Genomic DNA, 24,456 nt, shown 5'->3' on the forward strand with positions numbered 1-24,456 from the left:
CCTACTGCATGGCTGCCTCATTCATCTGATCTGACCCCCCCCCCCCCCCATGATTTCAGACTCTGGGGATTTCTCAAAGACAGGGTTTATTTAGGATCATCCTGATAACTTGCCAGCACTGAAATGCAGCATATGTACAATATCAATCCTGACAAGCTGTGATCTGCCATTGAATGCACTGTGCAAAGAATGCAGTTTGTGGCATAATGGGAAGGGGAGCACACTGAACAATACAACCTGTGAATTCATAATACAAGTGAATAAAAATGTGTCATTTATGCGTGTTGCTTTTCTTCTTCTTATACACACAGAAAAATTACATCTGCATTCAGTACATCAGACAGTGCCTCTGTTAGTGGATTTTGGAACAATTGTTTTTTTTTTTTTTTTCTTTTTCTTTCTTCTCTGAGATAGTGCTTCTGCATGATACACAATGTATTCCTGCAAAGTTTTGTAGTATTTCAATCACTGGGTGGTGCTCCACAAGGCCTTCAACAGGGATACTTTAATTTTGATCATCCTGTACATTACAATAGCCACTGTAGTGCAATTAGAAGAACAGAGGAACATTGTGCCTTTCGACTGGAAAAGACTTGGGTTCAATTCTTGTTGTGACGAGGGGAATCCTTATATGGGCTTTTTCAGTTGAGGGCGAGTTAGCTGATCTCATATAACACAGTGATGGCTGAACTGGATAGGGGTAGTGGGTTTACAGTGATACTACTGGACCTTGCCAAGGCCTTTGATAGGATACCACATGGAACCCTAATCAGTAAACTGGAGCAGATGGGGATGGATATAGGTTTGGTGAGATGGATAGGAGGGTGGTTGAAGGAGAGATACCAGAGAGTGGTTTATTCAGGAGTGGAGTCAAAAAGACGTCTTGTGACTAGTGGAGTGCCGCAGGGCTCTGTTCTTGGACCACTGCTTTTCAATTTGTTCATCAATGATATTGGAAAGAATTTGAGAGGAAGTGTTCACTTGTTTGTTGATGATGCAAAGTTGGGTAGAGCAATTGTGAGTGCACAGGATGTCAAAATTTTACAGGATGATTTGGATAGTTTGGAGGACCGGGCTAGGAAATATGGATGTCAGTTTAATGTGGCAAAGTGTAAGGTTATGCACTTTGGGGTGAAAAGAACAGCAGCAGTATATCGCATTGGTGGAACCGTACTCCAGGAGATTGATGAGGCCAGGGATTTGGGAGTGCTGGTAGATAGGGAGTTGAAGTTTAGGGGGCACATTGCAAAAGTGACTAAAACAGCTCACCAAATCACTTGGCTTCTGAAAAATACTTTAACATGCAGAGACAAACAAGTTGTTGTTCCTCTGTATCAAGCCTTGATAAGACCCCATCTGGACTTCTGTGCCCAGTTATGGGCACCAGAGTTTTTTCGTGATGGGGAGGAAGTGGAGAGGATTCAGAGACGAGTGACCAAGATGATAGCAGGTCTGTGGAATGAACCTTATGAGAATAGGTTGAAGATTTGTGGGTTGCAGAAATTGGATGATAGGCGAAGGAGGGGTGATATGATTGAGACATTCAAATTACTGAAGGGTTTTTATAAGATTGATCCAGAAGATATTTTTGAAAATATGACTGGTGGTAGGAGGACTAGGGTCCATGCATGGAAGCTGGGCAAGAGCGTGGTTGACAAGGGTGTTAGAGCTAGGTTTTTTACTTGGAGAGTGGTGAATGAGTGGAATAAGCTTCCAGAGTCTGTTGTGGGTGCTACGACCGTGAATGAGTTCAAGGCAAGATATGATAGATACTGTGTGAATGTTGAATAGTTGTTCCAGACATGATGTTAGGGCCTCCCTCGATGAGTCTGTCGACTCCTTGGAGTTTCCCGGAATAATAATAATAATAATAGTGGTAGCAGGGTTTTTTCTCCTGGAAACATGTTTTTCATCCTACATACACACAATTTGCAGACAAAAAAATACTTTTGTTGTGATGATGGGCAATAGATAACATTGATGGTAGCAGTGTTGTAGTTGGAGAGGATGAGATATATTTAGCGAAACAGAGCAGTGTGCCCTCTCATGATGAGTCCTTGGACTCCCTGGAGGTGTCACATAATAATAATAAAATTCTTGGCCTAATCACACTATAAATGTACTATAGGTTTACATTAAATAAATAAATAAATAAATAAATAAATAGCAATGCTCCTTACCTGGCTATCTGAGTCTTAGCATGGCAAGATAAATAAGTGAAAATAAAGCAAAGTAATTCCATTATGTGAAGGATGGTGCTAAGGCTGATGCAGTGAATTATATACACTGCCTGGCAAGAAGCCAACATATCAGTGCAAGGGGAAAAAAACAGCCATGGCACCCACCTTCATAAAATATAGGACCTTCTTTCAATATGATGTCTGCAACAATCCTACAGGGGCAGCATGCTTTGCACAAATGTATCATAGTGACCAATGATAATTTTGGACCATTCTTCCTGTAGGCATGTAATGAGATCCTGGATTGTTGTGAGGTCGACATTGATTGACCTCATGTTATGCTCCAGTTCATCCCACAGATATTCAATAGAAATGAATCAGAATGAAGAAGATCAGGGCTCTGTGGAGACCAGTTGAGAGTAACTGACATTCACAAACAATGACTGGTGAACAATATTGCAATGAAGTTCACCATCATGTTTGATTGTTCTATAGTACTGTTAGCGAATAATTAATTTTTATGGATGACAATGCCACACCATATCACACACGAGCAATGCCGATACTTCTGAAGACTGAGGATATTCATTGAGTGCTCCCCAGATCTCAACCGCATAGAACACATTTGGGACAAAACAGGGATGCATTGCTGCTTGAAATTCCCCCCCCAGAAAACGAACAAGGCCTTATCGTTGGTCTAGAGGAGGAATGGCCAGTTTGCCTCAAGAACTCCTGAATTACTTGCTGCTAAGCATGGTATGATGTTGTCAGAGCTACACTGCAGTTCAGGGTGGAGATATTCCATGCTGAAATATCTCTCTGCATAGTTTTCTATAAACAATTACATTAATTATATCCTTAGGAAATTTGCAACTTTTACCAATAATGTATTGCAATTTAATTTGTACGAAAGTTATAAAATTTTTTGCGTAATATAATTTATTAGTATGTTGGCATAAATTTATGTCCACATTTGGCTGTAGTCATGAAAATTTTTTCATGTAGAGGTAAAATGTAGTTCATTCTTAGATGAAAAAAATAAAATAAAATTCCAAATACTTACCATAGTTTCAACTTTCTGTCCATTCACCCACACATCTAGTGTATCTTTTTCTGGTTTAAAAAAATAGAAATAAAATATATATATATACACACACACACACAAACTTGTTTTTACACATCTTAAATATTTTTTGTTTTTATTCAGGATGCATTTTTTAATTCATATATAATTATATAAACAAAGGTGTTTTAAAATTCCATTTAAATAATTTAAATTTCATTTGTTTCAAAAGAAAAGTAATGATATTTAGAAAATAAAATTGCTTAGGGATCAAAACTACATAAATTGAGAGAAACTAGATTGTTGTCTTCTGAGCTAATGTTCAGTTCTCACCTTCCCATTACTAGATATCCATTCCAGTTTGGCCAACGTCAGTTCATTAAAAATTAAATGAACTGATAATTTGGGACAATATTTGGTTCCATCCAGTTCATCCTGGTTTAAGCCAAATTTTGGCTAGCATTTTTCAGGAGAGTATATCTGAGGATAAAAGAACTATATATAAGAGATGGATTATATTCGAATATGGGCATTTGGAGAGACTTGTTTTCTGGGCAAATGTGTGTGTGGGTGTGTGTGTGTCAGGGCAAGGAAATTAGAATGCAAGGGTGGAACATAGCAAGGACAGCTTCATGTAGGGATAGTTGCTTAAGAAATGAGAGGGTTACACTATATTGTAGAGCCAGGTGGAGTACAAAGGGACTAATAATGGTTTTGAGAATATTAGCAATGTGCTAGTGTTTCTGTATACAAATGCTAGGAGCATTAGGAATAAAGGAATTGAGTTTGTGGCATGGATTGATTCATTCTCTCCAAAGATGGTTGATATCTATGAAATTTGGTTAACTGAGGAGGATGTTCTAACAAGGATAGAAATTGAAGGATATAGCATATTTCAACAGGATAGGGAGGATAAACATTGTGAGAGTGTTGCTCATGATAAGAGATGAAACAGTGGAAATAATACTAATGGCTTTGAGAGTATATGGTGTGAGATAGGACAGTTATAAGACAAGATATTTAGTGGAATGTTGATATAAACCAGAGAATGTAGATGGGATGAGCAGGAAATGTTTAGTCAAATTAGTATGGCAAGTGCAAAGTAAGTGATCATTATGGGGCGCTTCAACTATAGTAAGATAAACTGAGCAGAGGCAGCATGCACACTCAAGGGAAATGAACTGGATTTCTTGAGGGACAATTGTCTTAGGAAGAATGTGGTCGAGGGAACACGAGCAGCAAGTGTTTTGGATTTGGTCATAACATCAGAAGGTCTGATTGTAACTGAGATGTCATACTTGTCCCCCAGTTAGTGAAGTGATCACATAGAGGTATCAGGATAGAAGGAATCTATGTGGAATTATCATCATCATCAAATTCCTGCCATGTACCCTCAAGGGGTGTACAGGATATGATAGTACTACATGAAAAATTTACATCATTACTAACTTCCTATCTACAATTTTCCTCCAAATCAGTCTGTTGCTTGTCAAGACTCCAACATTATCAGATCTTATATTTCTGTCATCTAAGGCACTTTGTACTGTATCAATCCACCTATATCTTGGTCTTCCTCTGGGTTGTTTTCCTGCTAACTTGGCAGAAAACATTTGTTTTACTATTTGGACCCTAGGTATACAATCAGCCATAACCTCCTGTAAATGCTCCTTGACCACTTCCCATGCTCTATCGACATCCAGCCCTTGCAGTTGTACATGCCATGGCACTGATCCAAGCAATCTCCTAAGCTTGTCATACTTGCTAGCGCTGTAATTCCACATATACCCTGTCTTAATCAAAAATTCCACACCTTTAGCCACCTCCCAGGTCAAGACCTTATGATCACTCTCACCAATAGGTGGCAACATGGTCATATTCATTACAGTCAAATTGTGAGATGCTATTACCAGGTCAAGCACTCTCACACCCCTAGTATTTTCAATTACATGCTGTCTCAGATAGTTATCCCTTAATAATTGAATAAAATCCATTTCCTTCCTCACATGTGTCCTCTCCTCCTTCCAATAAATGTTACCATAATTAAAATCCCCCATAATAATTACCCTCCTTCCACTCATTTCATCAATTTGTTTATGCATACTATCTCCACCATCTATTCCATCACCTGGTCTATAGCAGCACCCAACTGTATATTTTATTCTGCCAGTCTCAATCTCACACCAAATAGCCTCAAATGAGCTCCTTTCATTATCCTACAATACAACTTCAATTCTCCTTGGCTGCAGTTCATCAGCTATCATCAATAACACTCCTCCCCCCATTTTATTCTCTCTGTCCCTCCTAAACACACTATAACCTACACATTCTATCCCACTAACTATATCATCTTTCGTCAGCCATAGTAAAGTTACAAATGGAGTACCACAGGGTTCAGTACTGGGACCATTACTGTTCAGTCTTTATGCCAACGATATTGTCATGGACTGCAGCGAGATATTCAGTTGTTTGCAGATGATGTGACGCTTCGGAAGGTCATTAGTAATAGTGCTAACACTTTGGCTCTTCAAGAGGATTTGAAGAAGCTGGAAAGGTGAGATGTCAATTTAATGCAAGTAAATTGTAAGGTTTGAAATTTGGGATCCACAGATGAGATGCTTCATACTCACTTGGTGAAGTTTACTTGAAGTGAAGGAAGAAAGAGAGGTGATTGGGGTGATTGTAGATAGAAATTTGAAGTTTAGAGGACATATTGCAATTGTGAAGCCATCTCAGATAATTGCTGCAATATTGAGGAGGACATTGACCATGAGAGATAAAAAGGTGATGGTTCCATTGTATAAATCTTTGCTGTCATTGTATAAAGTAAATCCAGACCACATCTGGATTTGCAGGAGGAGTGGTGTACCAGTATGATGATGTATGGAGTGAATTTGATGTAGGAAAGGTCTTATATATGCCCAAGGACAAGATTTAAATGGTTTTGGAATTAAATATTTGGAGCGAGTGTTGTTTAGTGAGTGTGGTAGCACAAAACCAGGAAAACTAGATATATTATGGAGGATGAAATCAAGAATGTGTCTGGCCACCCCCTGTGATGAATGAACGTGTATAGGAATGATTATGCAATGCCGAATGGGATTTCTCAGGCCTCCAATTTGAATGGGTTGGTAATGACAATACACAAGGGTAACTGTGGGTACAAAGGGATGTTGAAATGCATGTACACAAATACAAGAAGTATCAGGAATAAGGGTGAGGAGACTTGGCCAAAAATTATAGGCATCAGTGAGACCTGGTTGACTGAAAATGATATAGTTACAGGGATAGAATGTAAAGGGTATTGTATTTTCAGGGAGGATAGAAGGGAACAGGACAGGAGTGGGGTATTGCTGATGATAGCTGCAGAGTTACAACCAATAAAATTAGAAGTTAGAGGATTTTAAGAGGTTAATAGGACAAAATATGTTGTTAGGCGCTGCTATAGACCAGGGGGTCCACAGGAAGATGTAGATGCCATGTATCGGCAAATTAGCACAACGTGTATAGGCTGAACAATTATTTTGGGAGATTAACTATGGGGACATCGACTGGAGGGAGGAAAGGGGACATGGCAAGATGAAAGTGAGATTTATACAGTTGCTAATGGATAATTACATAAAACAACATGGTTTACAGGGAACAAGGGATTTGAGAGTGGGATCTGATAATAGCATCAGAAGATGTATCCATAACCAAGGTAGACACTGCCTCCAATCAGAGAGAGAGAGAGAGTGACCATGTGGTCTTGTTCTGGGAAGTTGCTAAAAATGTAGAGCTCTCTCTCAGGAAGGGATTGATGTTCAACTATAAGCTTAATGATTATGAGCGTCTCAGGAGTTATCTTGGAACAGTGCCATGGCTTAAGCTACAAGGAAAGAATGTCAGTAGTGTATGGCAAGTGGTCAGAGATTGCTTGAGAGTAGTAGTATCAGACTGCATACCCGTGGTCAGGAGGATAAACCAAGTTGGAATCGAGTGGATGAGTAGGGATATAAAACAAGAGCTGCAAAAAAAAAAAAAAACATTGTGGAGGAAATACAGGGAGAGGGGTGATTGGCATTCTCATGGGCAGTGCAAAGTGCAGGCAAGAGTAGGTGACTGGTATGGTGGGGAGGGCCAAATCAGATTATGGGAGATAATAGTCAAGAAATCATAGGGATTGCTAAGCTTAAAAAAAAAGTATAAGTCATCAAGAAAAAACGTTTAAAGCACTGAATCTGTAAGGTATAAATGGAATCATATACTAAGTGATATGTACTACAAATCAGCACTAGAATTGAATAGTGAATAATGATTGACAAATTGTGCCCAGAGAAGTTCGAAGTATAGCATTGTGCAGGGGACTGTTGAGGCTATGCAATGATGTGAAAAGACCATCAGCAATACATCAGATTTGGAAAAGCTTAAGTAAAGAAAACTCATCCTGCTCAATTGTCAGTTCAGCCTGCTGGTTGCTTTCTAAAGACATTTGATGTAATTTCTTCCCCCATATTCTCCCCTCCCTCCCTCTCATATCCAGATGGCACCAGTATAATTGCTCAAATAGAAGGCTGATTTCCTGGCATCAGTCTTCAATTCATGGTGAGATGACCAAAATGTATCACTTTACCAAGGAAAATATCAGAAGATTCCTGAATTGCTTTGATACAAGTCTTCTGGTCTCACTGATATCCCTCCCAACTGTGGTTAAAACTTGCTCTGAATTTAACACCTATATATCAATCTTTACAGTCTTTCATACATCTGCATCTAACAGCATAGAAACAAGCCTGTATTCAATCCTTCCCAAAGAAGGGAAGTAAAATTCAGCTATCAAGGTATTGTCCTATCCCCCTACACACACTTTAATCCTTTCTAAAAGAATACGAAAAGTTCAAAATGACCACCTTTTTCACTACTTGGACGTCTACCTTAATTAGTAATCAAAATATGAATTCCATCACTCTGCACAGCAGATCCCTAACTAACCATACCAATTTCCCCTCAAATGATCAGAAAGTACCCAGGATCAATACTTTTTGCCCAGGCTCTTTTTCCTGTTCATAAACAACCTTCTCTCACTTATTTCCAATCCTTTTCATAGTTTTCCTGACTGTACACTCAATTCCTCTTCTGTATTTGACAAACCTTGTAGCATCCTAATTATCACATTACAAGATTCTTCATTACGAATGCATTAAACAAATAATCTTGTCATTTCAAGATGGCAAAGACAACCTTGTTAGCTTCAGCATTTCAGTATTATGCACATTGATCACCTTTGTGAATCTTCTCCCAGAGAAGATTCACAAAGCAACCAAATCTGTGCATAATAATCCATATGAGGCCTGATCAAGGCCTTATGGATTATTTTGCACATGTAGAATATGGAGTACAAGGACAGATTGAGAGAATGTAAGTTGCAGAGTCTCGTGAATAGGAAGAAGAGGGAGGGAGGGATATGATTGAGACATATAAGCTAGTCAGGGGTTGTTATCAGGTTGACATGAAGAATTTTTCATAGAATGAGAGAGGGGGAGGGTAGAAAAAGAGGCTGTCACTGGAAATGTATATGAAGGATGTGAACAGAGGAGTGAGGAGCAGGTTCTTTGAATGGAGAGTGGTTGGTGAGTGGAATGCATTGCCTGAGTATGTTGTGAACATAAACACAATGAATCCGTTTAAAGGACGGTTGGATGAAAATTGTGTGCAATAGTGTGTACCTCCCACGATGAGTCTGACTCCATGGAGGTCAGATGTTAATAATAATATTTACAATTAACAACTCTGGCTGTTGATGCTCATAACAAATGAGGTTCTATGTGAATTTTTAGCAGTATCTACTTCTCAGACACACTGCAGTTACCATCCTCAGTTTTGCAGGCATAAGATTTTCTTAGAGGGAAGTGGATAAGTCTGCCAAAGCAGATTTATAAACAAATGCTGGTTTGAGAAAAGGTTAGTGACTATTTTACATAAGTACTATTTTTTGGAGTTTCAGTCATGAATTTTCACAAGTCAGATATGTTTGTGTAACTAGTTTAATTCAAAGCTGATAATTTTTAGTCCCATCAACTTCAAATTAATGGATTTATTGTTGCTTTTATGAGTTCACCTGTGGAAAATAAATATACATACAAAATATATCCATTTCTTACTGTGTAAAAAGACTATATGTTACTTAATCTCAAATATTTAAATGATACACAATTATGATAAACTTTTCCAATAAGCTCATTGAAATAAACTTAGTAAAAAAATGATAAACAAAAGAAAAATGATACCTAATACTATTCTTGTAGATGCTCCATCAGCTTCTGTCAACCATGTTTTCATAACCTTCGACTGATTCTCCATAAATTTTTCCAGTTCTTTCCCATTAACTCTCAGCGTATACTCATACATGAAACCACTGAGTGCTTGGATGTTGATGATACATTTGGCTTTCCCTATGTCAAAAGTTTCACACCCAACAAGCTTGAACATCCAATCCCTTCGCAGAATTTCCTACATAAATAATAACAGTATGAAATATTACATTTGAGAATTTAAGCTAAAAATGTTGTGATAACTAGTAATTACATTCTTAAAAACTCAATTATAGTTATGTTCCTAAAAACTTCTAAAAGCAAAATTGCAAAAATTTAACACAAGAACTAACTAAAAACTGCCCACCTAAGGATTATTCAGGTCTGATTTCCATCTTATAGCACTGATCCCCCTAAACAGTCTTCTACCAGCTGATAGCTCTTCTAGATTACACTTATCCTTCTTCACAAAGTACTGTAGCTATAACCATGGACAACAGGGACTTGAATGATGGCCAAACATTGCATTCAATTTCAAAACCCAGTTATTAGCAGAAATTAATCTTATCTTGATCGCCTAATTTTGTCACTTTTCTCGAATTAATCTACAAACAGTACTCAAGCTGGACACAGGTGAAAACAGCAAAACTTGAGATAAGTGTTTGTTAATATACTTTATTCCTACTGAAAAACCCGAGTTACTGGGAGAAAAAATCCTCCACTTCTGTATGAGACCGGTTAACTCACCTTTAGTCAAAAAAAGACCAGGTAAAGGTCTCTTTTGACTTAAGGTGAGTTAAACCTCACATCATGGACGGGAATCGAACCCTGGTCTTTCTGACCAAAGGGCTTCGTCTACACTGACTGAGCTATGGAGGCTCAGAGTGAAAATGTTAAGATATACAAAGTTCTTTAAAATGATATAAGACACATTAAATCAATTACAGTACAAGCATTATGAAATGATATCAAACATTCTCAGAAATAAATAAATGCACAGCATACTCTTATTCAAGATGCAACCAGCAACAGTTCAACCAAATATTAATGGAAACAAGCAAGTTGGATTTAATGCTCTTCAGAATTTCAGTTATTAATGAACGATAATTTTTTTAATCATCCTCACCTGCCCAAATTAGTATTATTCAATAATCAATCCTTAAATTCCTTCCCATTAATTAATTGCTGCTAGAAACCATTATTAGAAATGACAATACCATATACTATAATACAGCAGTCTCCTGCCTTGCCTTCTAGTCTAGCAAGATAGAAATGAGACACCTGTCTAATATGTTACTGTCTTACAATATGAATCACTTTTTTGAATGAAAAACCAAACAAACTATGTGTCCTTAATTATTTGTGAAAAAATATGGTAAACAATGCGTGCGTGCGTGTCTGCAAATCAGGCATGAATTAAGGTAAGAAAAATTGCTGTGATTAGTTTGCTTGCTCTGGGAAACATAAACAGAGGCTATGGAAGATGTTTGCACATATAATTGTAGCTGTCATCTTATAAATTGTTTTATGTTGGACTGCCACCTACTGACCTGTTAAGATTGTTGTAGATTGGCACAGACTGTAGGCCAATCTCAGACTGTAGTTGCCTGATTAATATAAGAGAAAAAAAAGCTTCAGCAATAACTGAGTAACAGCTAGCCAATCAAATTACTGGGACAAAGAGCAGGGATATGAATATTGAAAATCATGTGTTATTTTGATAGGTAGTATTTTGATACCCTACTGGTATGGAGGAGTTGCCAGATTATTAACATTCTACTGCTGTGGTGGCTATAATGTTTAATACAGTACCACCACTCTGAAATTGGGAAGGCTTTGGTATACTGTAAATAAAATTAAATTTGAATTACACAAACATCACATAGATGTCCAAAACTTAATCTTAGAGGATCCTGATTTTCTAGGAAACACAGTAATTATAATAACAATTAACAGATATTTGAAATAATAAAATCAGTTTTATTTAAAAATCACTTGAGTATTTTATATTTAGGCTTTTAAGCTAGAAGTAAGGAATCAAATAATATAAGTTACAATAAATAAATACATATATCTGAATATTAAAATGTAACACATCCTACACTTTGGTTTTCCACTGTATCATTCTATATAGCTGCTAATTTGGCATCTTTTATCCTAATTTAACTCTGTGGAAATTGCATTTGCTTTTATAGTGCAAGGCTGTCTGAAGAAAGACCATTATAGATTCGATTCTAGTCACCAACTAGAGAAGCTTTTTATGGTGCCAGTTGTCTGTTGTACTTCTGCCCACCATCTCCATAAGCCTTGGTCCATTGACCAAGGCTTATGGAGGAATGGGAAGAAATGCACCCTAACAATTTTGAGAATAAAACACAGGAATTTTTTTTTATCTTTTTATTGGCTCTCATAGCTAATTCCAAATTGGAAGAAAGTGATGATCTGGATGGTTGACAGCAAGATAAAAGCATATATATATATATATATATATATATATATATATATATTATCTTAGAGAAGTGCCATACAATTCATTCAACCATTCGTTTTAACAGTTGCCAAGGTCAACCAACCATTCACCTTTCTATAGAAATAGTCATCTTACTACAATTAATAGATAGTTATACCATATATGATGAAGATTGTAGATAAAAAGTTGCCTCTTTTATTCCCTCATATTTTAATGATTAGTAATCTTACATCCTTCATGGAAAAAAAAAATGAGCCAGTATTGGAATGATAGGCCTAATTTTTCAGATTTTTTTTTCCACAAATGTTTAATTAAGATTTCCTTCATCACCAAATTCCTGCCATGTACCCTCAAGGGGTATACAGGATATGATAGTACTACATGAAAAAGTTACATCATTACTAACTTCCTATCTACAATTTTCCTCCAAATCAGTCTGCTACCTGTCAAGACTCCAACATTATCAGATCTTATATTTCCATCTTCTAAGGCACTTTGTACCGTATCAATCCACCTATATCTGGGTCGTTTCCCTGCTAACTTGGCAGAGAATACTTGTTTTGCTAAGCTTTCCTCAACCATTCCACATGAGATCAGCTCTGCTAATGCATTCCTGGATGCTGACAATGTCAAGTTCTTTCCTAATATCCTCATTTTTAATATGATATTGCCATTGATGTCCTCTGTTCATGCCCCTAATCTTTCTCAGGACTCTCATGTCTGTGGTGTCTAGTCTCTGGTCAAGTGTTTTGCTTCTGATCCAGCTGTCAGATCCATAAGTTAAAATTGGTTTGAACACTGTCTTGTATACAGCAAATTTAGTGTTTTGACTAATTTCTCTCTTATTCCATATAAATTTATTCTGTTGACTTCCTACCATACCAGTTTTGTTGATTCTGTTGTCTATTTCCATATTTAATTTACCATCTTCACTAAAAATCATGCCTAAGTAGCTGAAATGTTTCACTTGTTCTATAGGTTCTCCATTCACAATGCAGTTGATATTTTCAATGCTTCTGCCTATTTCCATTGTCTTGTTATTGCTGACCTTCATATACCATATCTATTACAGCAATTATTCAATTTAGTCAGGGAATCTTGCAGACTTGTAGCAAACTTATTTAGAAGTATAACATCATCCGCATAAAGCAAAGAGCTGAGATTAACATCTCCAATTTTGCTATCAGGTTTAATACCACTTTCCTTCATAATGCGATTCATATAGATAATAGAGGGGATAATGTACATCCTTGTCTGACACCAGATTTAACATTAAACCATCTTCCGGTAGTTCCTTCAATTCTATCTGCTGACTTACAACTCAAATAAAGGCTAAGTATTGCTTGATATAATGTCCCATTGACACCATAAAACTGTAATATATTGAATAATTAATCTCTCTTAGGACCTTGTCATATGCCTTTTGCAGATCTACAAAACTTAAATACAGATCTTTGTTATATTCCCATGATTTTTCAACTATTTGTCATAAGATGAAGATCTGATCCTGATAGCCTCTATTTGGCCTGAACCTGAATCCAGCTTGTTCTTTCACCAAGCTTTTCTTCCACAATGCTTCTCAATCGTTTCTCAAGTATACTTGCATAAATTTTATCAGGAACACACTCAGGAGAGAAATACCGATGCAATTCTCACATTCAGTTTTATTTCCCTTTTTATATATGGGTACTATGAGAGCTCTACTCCAATCATCCAGAATTCACCCCTTTCTCCTAGCCTTCTGAACTATGCTGTGCATCCACTGTAAGACTTTTATATCTCCATACTTTAGCATTTCTGGGTGAATATAATCTACTCCTGCTGCTTTTCCACATTTCAGGCCTTTGATGGTTTACTTCAAGTATGGATATGTATCCCTGACTGCATGCCTGTTGAGCATTATTATTATTATTATTTTTTTTTTTAATCACTGTGCTTTCACTGTTTGTTTCATTTAGCAATTTTTCAAAGTAATTACTCCATACATCAAGCATATCTTTTTTTGCCAGTTTTCATGTCACCTTATCATCTCTAATTCCTTTTACAGCACTCTTTCATCCATTTCTGAGCTTCAACAACCTCCAGAATATCTTGCCACCTTCTTGATATTTATTTTCTATATTCTTGCCAAAGTCTTCCCATGACTTTTGTTTAGCTAGTTTTACAGTGTTTAGCTTTCTTACATTTGTCTCTGTATTCTCTAAGAGCACAAGCTGACTTATTGCCAGGAACTTTTGATATGCTTTCTTCTTTTCTTTCACTGTCTCTAATCCTGTGTCCACAATGGAGTTCTGATTTTTCTATCCTTGCAGACAACCTAACCACATGCCTCCCTGACTGAATCAGTGTTTCCTTCAGGGCTTGCCACTGAATCTCCAAGGTTTGGTTCCTGTTCTCAAACTCTTCCATTTTTTCTTGAATAATATTTGTGTATTTTAGTTTACAGTTTATATCTGAGAGCTACTCGACTTTTATTTGCTTTAAAAACTTTCCAATATGAAATTCAGTTTTATCCTTTTCAAGACTAAATAGTGATCACTTCCAATTTCAAATCCTCTGTACACTCTGATACCAGGGAGAAAACATCATTATCAACAGTAACACAGTCAATGAGACTTTTCTTATTCCTTGCCTCTTCTCTCCATGTGAATTTGTGCACATTTTTATGTTGGAACATTGTGTTAGTAATAACCAGTCTCCATGTCCTAACCAGAAATCCAACAGGTAGTTGCCATTATTATTTTAGCTTTGCTCTTTTCTCTAAATTTTCCTAAAACATTTTTCTAAGTCTGACAATCATTTCCTACTCTGCTATTTAGATCCCCAACAAGGATCAACTTTTCCTTTTTCATTGTGTCGGCTGCTTTCTCTAAAAGCTCAAAAAATTCCCCTACTTCTATCTTAGTAGAACCTTCTGTGGACCATGGGCACAAGGAAGTCTCATTGTCCAGTTTCCCATTCTGATATTTTCTCACATCAATCTACTTGAGACTGCCTGCCATTCAAGAAGATTAGCCTTATTTTAGTTTGAATACTATGGCTACTCCTTCAACACTAAATGCAAGGCTAATCTTCTTGAATGGAAGGCAGTCTCAAGTAGATTGATGTGAGCAAATATCAGAATGGGGAAATTGGACAATGAGACTAGTTTGTGCCTATGGTCTCACAGAAGGTTCTACTAAGGTAGAAATGGAAGAATTTTGGCTTTAGATCAAGCAACTGACAGAATGAAAAAGGAAAAGTTGGTCCTTGTTGGGGATCTAAATAGCAGAATAGGAAACAATTGTCAGACATACAAAAATATTTTGGGAAAATTTGGAGAAAAGAGGAAAGCTAATATTAATGGCAAATACTTGTTGGATTTCTGCTCTGGACATGGACTGGTTATTGCTAACATAAGATTTCCTTTTTAAGTCTTAAAATTTTTTTTCCTTATCAGTTTCAATAGGAATTGATTTCTAGAACTCAGTCTGCAAATGGCATCAAGAAGAATATCTGGTCATAATGCTCAAGTTGCAACCAGAACTTTTACATCTGGGGATGACACTCACTACTAGAGGAAGATACAGGCATTATTAACTAATTTAGGTAACCAGTTTCATAATAAACAAACATTCTCAACTTCCTTACCTTTCCATCTACTCGTACAACTCTCTTACCAGAAGCAGTACCATGCTCAAATTCAACCTGATGAACCTTATCACTGAGAGGAACTTCCCAAACTGCTACCAGATCTGACATTTTATTTCCATTGAAAGAACAAATAAGATAAGATCTGTCGATAAAAGGAAACCAGTAAACAATTATTATGGTTGCCAAATTAGTAATAAAAGCATCATTACTCAATCAAAATGAACTAATTTAGAGTTTATAAAAATAATTTACATAAACATTAGTATGCAAGATAAATATCAACAGAATTTGCAAAGTACATAAGTATTCATAGATCTGATTTGCTCATGGAATGCTATTCCTTATTACATTATGAAAGTTGCCAGATATTCAAATACAATATAGATCTTCCTCTCAGCAATTCAAAGGCCCTGTTATATCATCCTAATTTAAAATCTGAAACCAAAAGTTTGGAAGATTCTCATGCTGTGTAAATATCAAATTATTTATCTATCTGATATGATCCTTCTAGAATGGAATGCTGTTAGATGCTAACTGTTATATACTTTGTATTCTCTCTCTCTCTCTCAATAAGTTGCTTGTTTATTCCATACTCAGATGGACCTGTTAGCTTGAGTACTCCAGAGCTTTTTCACCTACCTTCTTCCTCTTACATAACAGTGACCTGAAATTCTTTTACAGTTTTAATGAGTGCACTCTATTCTTTCTCTTCATGGGATATACCTTTTAGTGCTTAAATATTCCAAGCTTCCAGATTAATCACAATGAGCTATTAATCACTGATTTCCATTCTTCAGTTATGTACAGCCTAGTCAACTCTTCAGTGCAACCAAAACACAGTTCAGTCTTATTCCTCACAAAATAGTCCTCATTTCTCCTTATCTTTGATAACAATCATGATATTTGCCTCCAGCTTTTTTTTTTTTTTAGAGAGGGGGAGGAGGAAATCTTGTACTTAGAGCTTTTTATTTATTTTTTTTGTGGTTCCCACTCACAAAAGGTTGTAAGTCTATAGTATATTAGCACAGTGAGTGGGCTGAGGGTTGTTTTTATTCTATTTTTTTTATTAATTTTTAAGATATATATACATATACAGAGTCCGTCAAAAAAAAAACGTATATACACACACTAACAGATGGACTTTCTTTGAAGTTGGATCGAATTACGGTAATATGATGTTCTCTCAAAAGATGTCGTTACTCACATGAATACTAGCATCAACACGTGACCGGTAGGACAGTCAAACAAAATGGCCGAGGCACAATTGTTGTTCGAGGAACGCAAGACCATTTTAAAGTGGTATTTCAAATTTGAGAATGTTGTTGAAGTTCAACAATAATGGAGGTGCGAGTTTACAACACAACCTCCAACACTCCTGACAACTGCACATATTTCTGATAAGTTTCAGACCCATGGTACCATGTGTGATGTACACAAAGGAAGATCCGGGAGGCCTAGCACAGCAACGTCCTGCCTCCTCGGCTATGGTGTTGAAAAAGTTTACACACTTGTCACAGAAGTCTATCACACAAAGTGCATGTGAGACAGGAGTTAGCAGTGCAAGCATACGGCGTATTCTTAAAGCAGCTAAATGCTTACATCCCAAGATTATTACATGCAATGAATGAAGACAATCCTGATTGAAGAATGCAATATTGCGAGTGGTTTCAACACATGGTAGATGAGGAAGATGGTTTGGTATGAAGCACAATTTAAGCTTAATGGAACAGTGAATCAGCATAATTCTGTTTACTGGGCTCAAGAAAATCCGGGTATTCATGTGGACAAAGCAGTCAATTTACCACGGTTCAATGTCTGGTGTGGATTGTCATCCAGTGGTTTAATAGGACCATTCTTCTTCTTTGAAGGTACTGTTACTGATCAAGTGTACCTAGACATGCTACGCACATCCATTTTACGTGCCATTCATGCACTTTATGGGAATGATCGATTTCTCTTCCAACAAGATAGCGCACCACGACACTACCACCGAGACGTAACAGCTTACCTTGATGAGAGTTTGCAGGGACAATGGATAGGATGAAGAGGTGCAGATGAGTTCCTTCCCCCACCCCCACATTCTCCTGATTTAACACCCTTGGACTTTTACCTATGGGGGACTCTAAAGGATGTAGTGTATCGTACAAAACCAGCTACACTAATGGCCCTTCGGAAAGAAATTGAAACGACATGCGCAGCAATTGCACTAGACACTTTGGCCAGTGTTGCCCAGTAGTAGTTTGCACATAATAATAAGTATCTGGACACTAGTGGTAACTGCTTTGAGCACCTTGTGTAATTGTAGAAGTCAAAGATAACTTGTATTCATCCCTTGATGTCTGTATAAATTTAGTATTACAATTTTTATACACGTTTGTCTTTTGCTGAAGTGTGTACACATTTTTTTGACAGACTCTGTATCTTTGAAACAAATCTCCAACCTAAAGACCTATGATCGAACAGTTAAATGAATTTCCTGCGAGTCAGTGACCAGAAACATAACTTTCAGAGAAAAGAGATCAGTTATAACTAAATCTGAAAAGAAACAAATGAATTAGATTCAGAAAAGAATATGGTGTACTTTTCACCAAAGTATTTTTATTATCAAACTATGCCAAAAGTGTTTTGCATGAAAAATCATAAACATATGTAAAAATTCTTTGACAATGTTTAAAGAATATATTGTTAGAGCTATTTGATTTAAAGAATTTTAGGACGATTAGAAATGCACTGAAATAATAAAACACGTGCACCTTCCTCACAGTGGAAGTTTTCAGCATAGATAATTATAAAAAGGTCTTTCTCTCCATATCTCCCTCACCCCCTCCACATATATACTTAAGGAGCCACTTGAATGTATATCAATCTAAGCAAGCACCACTCCAGAACTGCTTCAGCTTCCCCTGACACACCGGTGGCATACACATGAATTTATTTTATGATAGGTTTGCTTCAGTTGCAAAAGAATTGAACTTTTATAACGAAAAAAATAATAATAATAGGCTCAAGTAATAAACACTATGCTAGACTACTAACAGGAATACAATACTAATTAAAATAATTAGTCATTATATTCATTTAAAATTATTACTTTAGACTAACAAATAAAATTTTAAATAGTGACAATCTACTGATATGTAATTTTACTAATTATATATTATACTGCTATGCTATGCTATCTGTCATTATAGCAAATCTTCAATTCAAGCAAATCTTAGGACATTCTGTGTGTAAAGATGTGCATGCACACATACACACAGAATGTCCTAAAACTTGGTGCAAAGTTTATGACTAATGATATCAAACAGGAACTGTAGATGAAAAAAAAAGTAATTGAAAAAATATGATGAGAGGGATGGAGAATAGCTGCATGAAGACTCAGGTCAGGAAAGTGACTAGTGCAATAAGGAAGGCCACACTTGAATGAAAAGGGATTTAGCCCCTGAGATCCAGGGAAAACCAAAGGAATTTTATCATTATGTAGCCAGTAGGAGGAAAAATGACTGTGGAAGAATGCAACTGTTAGATGAAAATGGGAATAGAGTGACTGATGCAGAAGACATAGTGCAGTTGTTTGATGATTACTTTATTCCACTGTTTTCATCCTGGAAAAGAAAGTTCATTATTATAGGGATGGGATGGATTCCAGGTTTGGAAGAACATGAGAAGAGAATGTTTAAAATACTAAGTACTCTGGATGTCAGTAAAGCAAGGGATTTTATTATCATTTATATGGGCACTCCATGGAGTCAAAAGACTCATTGCAGGAGTCTTTTGACTCCATGGAGTGCCCATGGAGTCAAAAGACTCCTGCAATGTCAACACTATCTCCTTCATTAATGTCAACACCTTAACCACCTTACCAGCCATTAAAGATCAAATACACACCCTCAAAAGCTTCGTATCCATCATAAATTTCAATGTAATATCAATGGTATTACAATTTTAATATGCACTTCGCATCCATGGAAATGTGAATGTATATATATATATATCCATCCTGGCCGGTAGCATGGTTAAACCTGTTCATTGTTGGGATATTCACAAACCACCTCTGGCAATCCATTCCACCCATTCAACACTAAGAAAAGAACCTATTCTACATACCCTTACTAACCACACTCTCAGACAGCTTCCAAGTGTGACCCCCCCCCCTTGTTTTCCTTCTACTCCCCATATAGTGAACGTATTTTGAAAATACATGACCCATGTATTTCCCCCTACTCCCCATATGATTTTGCCATGTTTTTTAACAGAATATGGCAAGGAACTGAAGCTCCATTGACTTGGCTTTTCAGTGCAAGTCTGGCTATGAGAAAGGTGTCTAAGGAGTGAAAGGAGGATAAAATAATGCAATTGCAAGGGTAGTTCTACAATGAAAGTACAAAATCCATAGACCAGTTTGTATGTCTTCTGTTCTTAAGATTTTGGAGAAATTAGTGAGAGATCATATACAGCATTGGGCAGATGAGGATAATGTTATGTTAGAATCAGCATGGATTGTAAGGGGTGCTCTTATTTTAGTATTCTAATTGCCTTTTATAATAAAGTAAAAAGAGTAATGATTATCAATTGATATTCATTCAATGGTGTTCATAATATTGTGAATAAACAATGGTATATGCACAATCACTGTTTCCTAATATGCATCTTGCTGAGAGTAAACAGGATACTAGGATAGCACTATGTGATTAAGTTTGCAATATTACTAGTTTCAAATCAAGTCTTCTTCCAAATTAATCTATTATTTGTATGATTTCCAACATAGAACTAACAGTGTTCTAAGCAAACTAACTGCATCAATTCACCTAACTCTTAGCCATCTTCTGAGTCATTTGCTTACTATTAAACACGTTTTGCTAGCCTTTCCTCTTTCATTCTGTTTAAGTGACCACACCACCCGAGATTAACTTTGCTCACATATTCTTGAATAATATCAAATTTCTTCCTGATATTTTCATTTAACATATTTTGCCATTGTCTGTTCACTCCCCTAATTATTCTCAGAAATCTAGTCAATGATCAACTTACTTCTAACCTCTCAGATACTTATGTTAAAATTGTTTTGAATACTTGTATACTGCATTTAGTGTTTTGCCTAATTTTTCTCTTATTCCATATAAAGTTATTCAGTTGAATATTTCAGTTTTTGATGTCAGGTTTAATACCACTTATCTTCATAATGTGATCCATAAATAATAAAAAAATAACAGTGCAGACAGTGTGTACCTTACACCTGATTTTACATTAAACCATCTTCTCGTACCTCCTTCAATTCTAGGAGAAGACTTTATACTTTTTTTTTTTTTTTTTGCATATATCACTTGCGCATGAGGTGAAAGCTATAGAAAATCAAATGCTACAGATATTCTACATGAGCAGTGGGGAGGACTGTTACACAAAAACAAGATGGATGGAGTAAAAGATGAATGAAAGTCATTGAATGAAAGTTCAGTGAGTCAGCAATTCAACTGTAAAAATGATATTGAACAGCTGCTGCTCATATCATAGGTTTAACAGAAATGGAAGGCATGATGAATGCCAGTTCTGCTGAATGTGAATCCATGAAATATCTGTAGAAGAGGTACAATGTAGAAACAGATCATCTGTGAAACAGTTGGCTAAAGAGAGTAAGAGAAAGACTGTTAATTAGCTGAACTGCTTAGTTCAGCTCTGGACAGCATCAAGAATTTTTCCAAGTGACTTTTGGTGTATCATTCCAGATGTGAATGGATTTGGAATTTGTCAGGTTAGCAGTTGAAGAGAGTAGAAAAGTAATGTCTTGAATGAGAAAGGATGCCAAGTTATTTAAGCCAAGGGTGTTAGAAGTGATATGTGTGTGTGTGTGTGTGTGTGTGTGCGTGCGCGCGCACGCTAGGAAAAGCTCAATGTCAATCTGAGAAGAGAAATCTAATCTTAAGCTGAACATTATCAAAAGGTAAAAGAACAAGGGTCTTTTTTATGAGAAAAAAAAGACATTTTATTTTGGAAGCATTTATCACCCTATTGAAAGATGGTATAAAGATCAAAGTTTCGTGCACTTTTTGTAGATCTTAAAGCTGCAGTCATCAACAAAACTGTGATAGGGTTTGAGGTCAGTGATGGTTGGGAAAATAAAACCCAGAGGAACACCTGTATTAATAGGAAATTCTGAAGAGGGGGGGGGATACTTTTCACCATTACATGCAGTGAATGTGGCAATCCAATTAAAAGATGGAATGCAGATCACTAGATGGCCATTTGCTGAGAAACTACAATGATAAACTCTTTCAAATATCTGAAAACATCAAGTGTAATGTCACTGGTTTCTCTAAATCTTTCCATGGTTTATGTCCAGGAGATTGTCAATGTAAACAAAATTGTTGTGGATCTTGACACTGGTAGACTTATATTGCTCTGTAGAATGTCTGATTTATATTATTTAACTGTAGGGCTTAAAAGAGGGCTTCTCTTGGCACCTTATCCCTTTTCCAGTTCTACAAAAACTTAATACAGATTACTGTATATTCCCATAATTTCTCAACTAGTAAAGATCTGAGATCTGATTATTTCTCTTCCACAATTTTTCTTCAAGTATACATGCATAAATTTTACTTGCAACAATCAGGGAATTATTTTTTTAATTCTCTTCTCATATTCACTTTCCTTTTTTTTTTTTTTTTGAGAAAAAAGGTAAATAAAACTTCGTCTGGAATTAGATTTTCTGACCAGACCTTCAGAGTTATTGCAGTGCAGCTAGTGTAAAACTTATATCTCCATCATAAATTTAGTTTAATCCTTTATCCAAGTGTGAGCAAACAAAGTTTGTGCCTGAAAATATCTTCAGGACTGGGGTAGGGTAGTACCACACCGGACAACTCGTAGCAAAGGCAGACCAAGCTACCATCACTCCTATCCCAGTATATCCCATAATGAAAAACACATCTCCTTGCGGATATTTATAATGTTATGCATTAAGGGAAGGGCCACTACCCAGACTAGTTTCGACCTTTATTAAAGTCTCTTCAGTCAGAGGCAGGCCCAGAAGTGGAGATACTAGGCAGAAGCAATAGCAAGGTCATCTTTACCTACAGGAGTTGTCAAAAGGTGTGCCACCTTTTTATTAAATTACTCTGGATTTAGAGAAAGATGTTGAAAGTTTATTTTTCACTTGGTTAGACTATAATAAATTTAGTTTAATCCTTTATCCAAGTGTGAGCAAACAAAGTTTGCGCCTGAAAATATCTTCAGGACTAGGGTAAGATAGTATAACACCGGGCAACTTGTAGCAAAGATGGACCAAGCTACCATCACTCCTATCCCAGTATTTCCCATAATGCAAAACACATCTTCTCCTTGCAGATATGTATAATGTTATGCATTAAGGGAAGGGCCACTACCCACACTATCCATCTTTGCTACGAGTTTCCCAGTGTTGTACTACCTTAGCCCAGCCCTGAAGATATTTTCAGGTGCAAACTTTGTTTGCTCAAACTTGGATAAAGGATTAAACTAAATTTATTATAGTCTAACCAAGTGAAAAATAAACTTTATATCTCCATCCTTTAAAGCATTTCTAGTTGAACATCATTCAATCCAAATGCCTTTCCACATTTCAGATTCTGATGGAAGAAATCAAGAGTACATAGAGAACATATCAAATAGGTCGTGTATTAATATGTACCCCTGCTTGCATTCATCTTGAATACTCTACCACATTTCTCTCTCTATTTGTTTCATTTATCCTCCAGACATTCAAAATCTTTTTTTTTTCCTGTCATCAATTCCTTTTAGAACTCTTTTTTCTCAATAGCTTGCTAAAATTTGTATCATCTTCCTACAACTTTTACTGAGCTTTTTTAATGCATAGTTTAGCTTTTCTTATAGTTTTCTCTATTCTCTCAAGACCTATGCAGATTTACTTGTCAGAAGGTTTTGTTATAATTTCATCTTTTTCTAAACTGAGTGTACAGACTTTTTTCAGTACATGGCAGGAAGGGAGAGAACAAGGGATCACCCCTAGATTTGTTTGTCACTTGGTGAATGGTTGGAAGGGTTGCCAGAGGAGGTTGAGTGCTTTGTCAGTGAATGAATTCAAGAAGTATGAATGGTATTGTGGTAAATGATGGGTCTCCTGCAGTGAGTCTTCCAACTCCATAGAGATACCCATTTAATAAACTGTCTCTTAACTTCTTGAGTCCACTACGAAGTTCTGACCTTTTTTTTTTTTTTCTCTTCATGCTAACAACTCAACTACATGAATCCTTGTGTAATCAATCACTGTTATTTGGATTTTGTCACTGAGTCATGAAGGTTTGCAAACTTCTTGCTTTCAAACTTTTATTTTTTATCAAGTATTGTATACACAAGGTTTAATATCCTTATTAAAACTTTAAATCTCCCATATTCTTGCTTCCTGAATCAATGTGAAGATATTATCATCAACAGTAAGTAATAGTCAATGAGACTTATTTCTCATGTCTTTTCTTTATAGAATTTGTGCATATCTATTGGAAATGCCATTTGTATTGACTAGTCCATGTCCTGAAAACAGGACATGGACTAGTCAATACAATTATTAGCTCTGTGCTTTTATCTCAATTTTCCCTAGACATTTCTGTGTCTTTATTCATTTCCTGTTCTACTGTTTAAATCTCCAAAAGCCAGCTTTTCCTTTATGTCAGCTACTTTCTTTAATGACTCAAAACTTCTCTTCTACTTAGGAAGTTGTAAGCCTAATAATTAGCTACCATTCAACAAGTTTATCTTTGGTGTTTGGTTTCAAATACTATAGCTCTTCCTTTCTTTCTTTTTGCATTAAATAAATTACTTGGATTTGAAATA

At 36.3% G+C, this 24,456-nt stretch overlaps 1 protein-coding gene across 2 annotated transcripts in view; it reads right to left on the reverse strand.

Moving 5' to 3' along the window:
* Nucleotides 1-24,456, reverse strand: part of LOC150098851 (fas apoptotic inhibitory molecule 1) — a 334,537-nt gene that overhangs the window by 5,588 nt on the left and 304,493 nt on the right. For both annotated transcript variants that reach the window (XM_090404683.1, XM_090404684.1), the window contains 3 exons: nucleotides 15,631-15,775; nucleotides 9,507-9,729; nucleotides 3,244-3,293 (listed from right to left, as the gene is read on the reverse strand). In XM_090404683.1, the coding sequence (XP_090260809.1) occupies nucleotides 3,244-3,293; nucleotides 9,507-9,729; nucleotides 15,631-15,741 (384 nt within the window). In that variant the 5' untranslated portion in view covers nucleotides 15,742-15,775. The remainder of the gene's footprint in view (nucleotides 1-3,243; nucleotides 3,294-9,506; nucleotides 9,730-15,630; nucleotides 15,776-24,456) is intronic.

Source organism: Typopeltis vanoorti, chromosome 15 (genome assembly GCF_054136105.1).
Source record: "Typopeltis vanoorti isolate ZY-2024b chromosome 15, IOZ_Tvanoo_1.0, whole genome shotgun sequence".
Classification (NCBI taxonomy): Eukaryota; Metazoa; Arthropoda; class Arachnida; order Uropygi; family Thelyphonidae; genus Typopeltis; species Typopeltis vanoorti.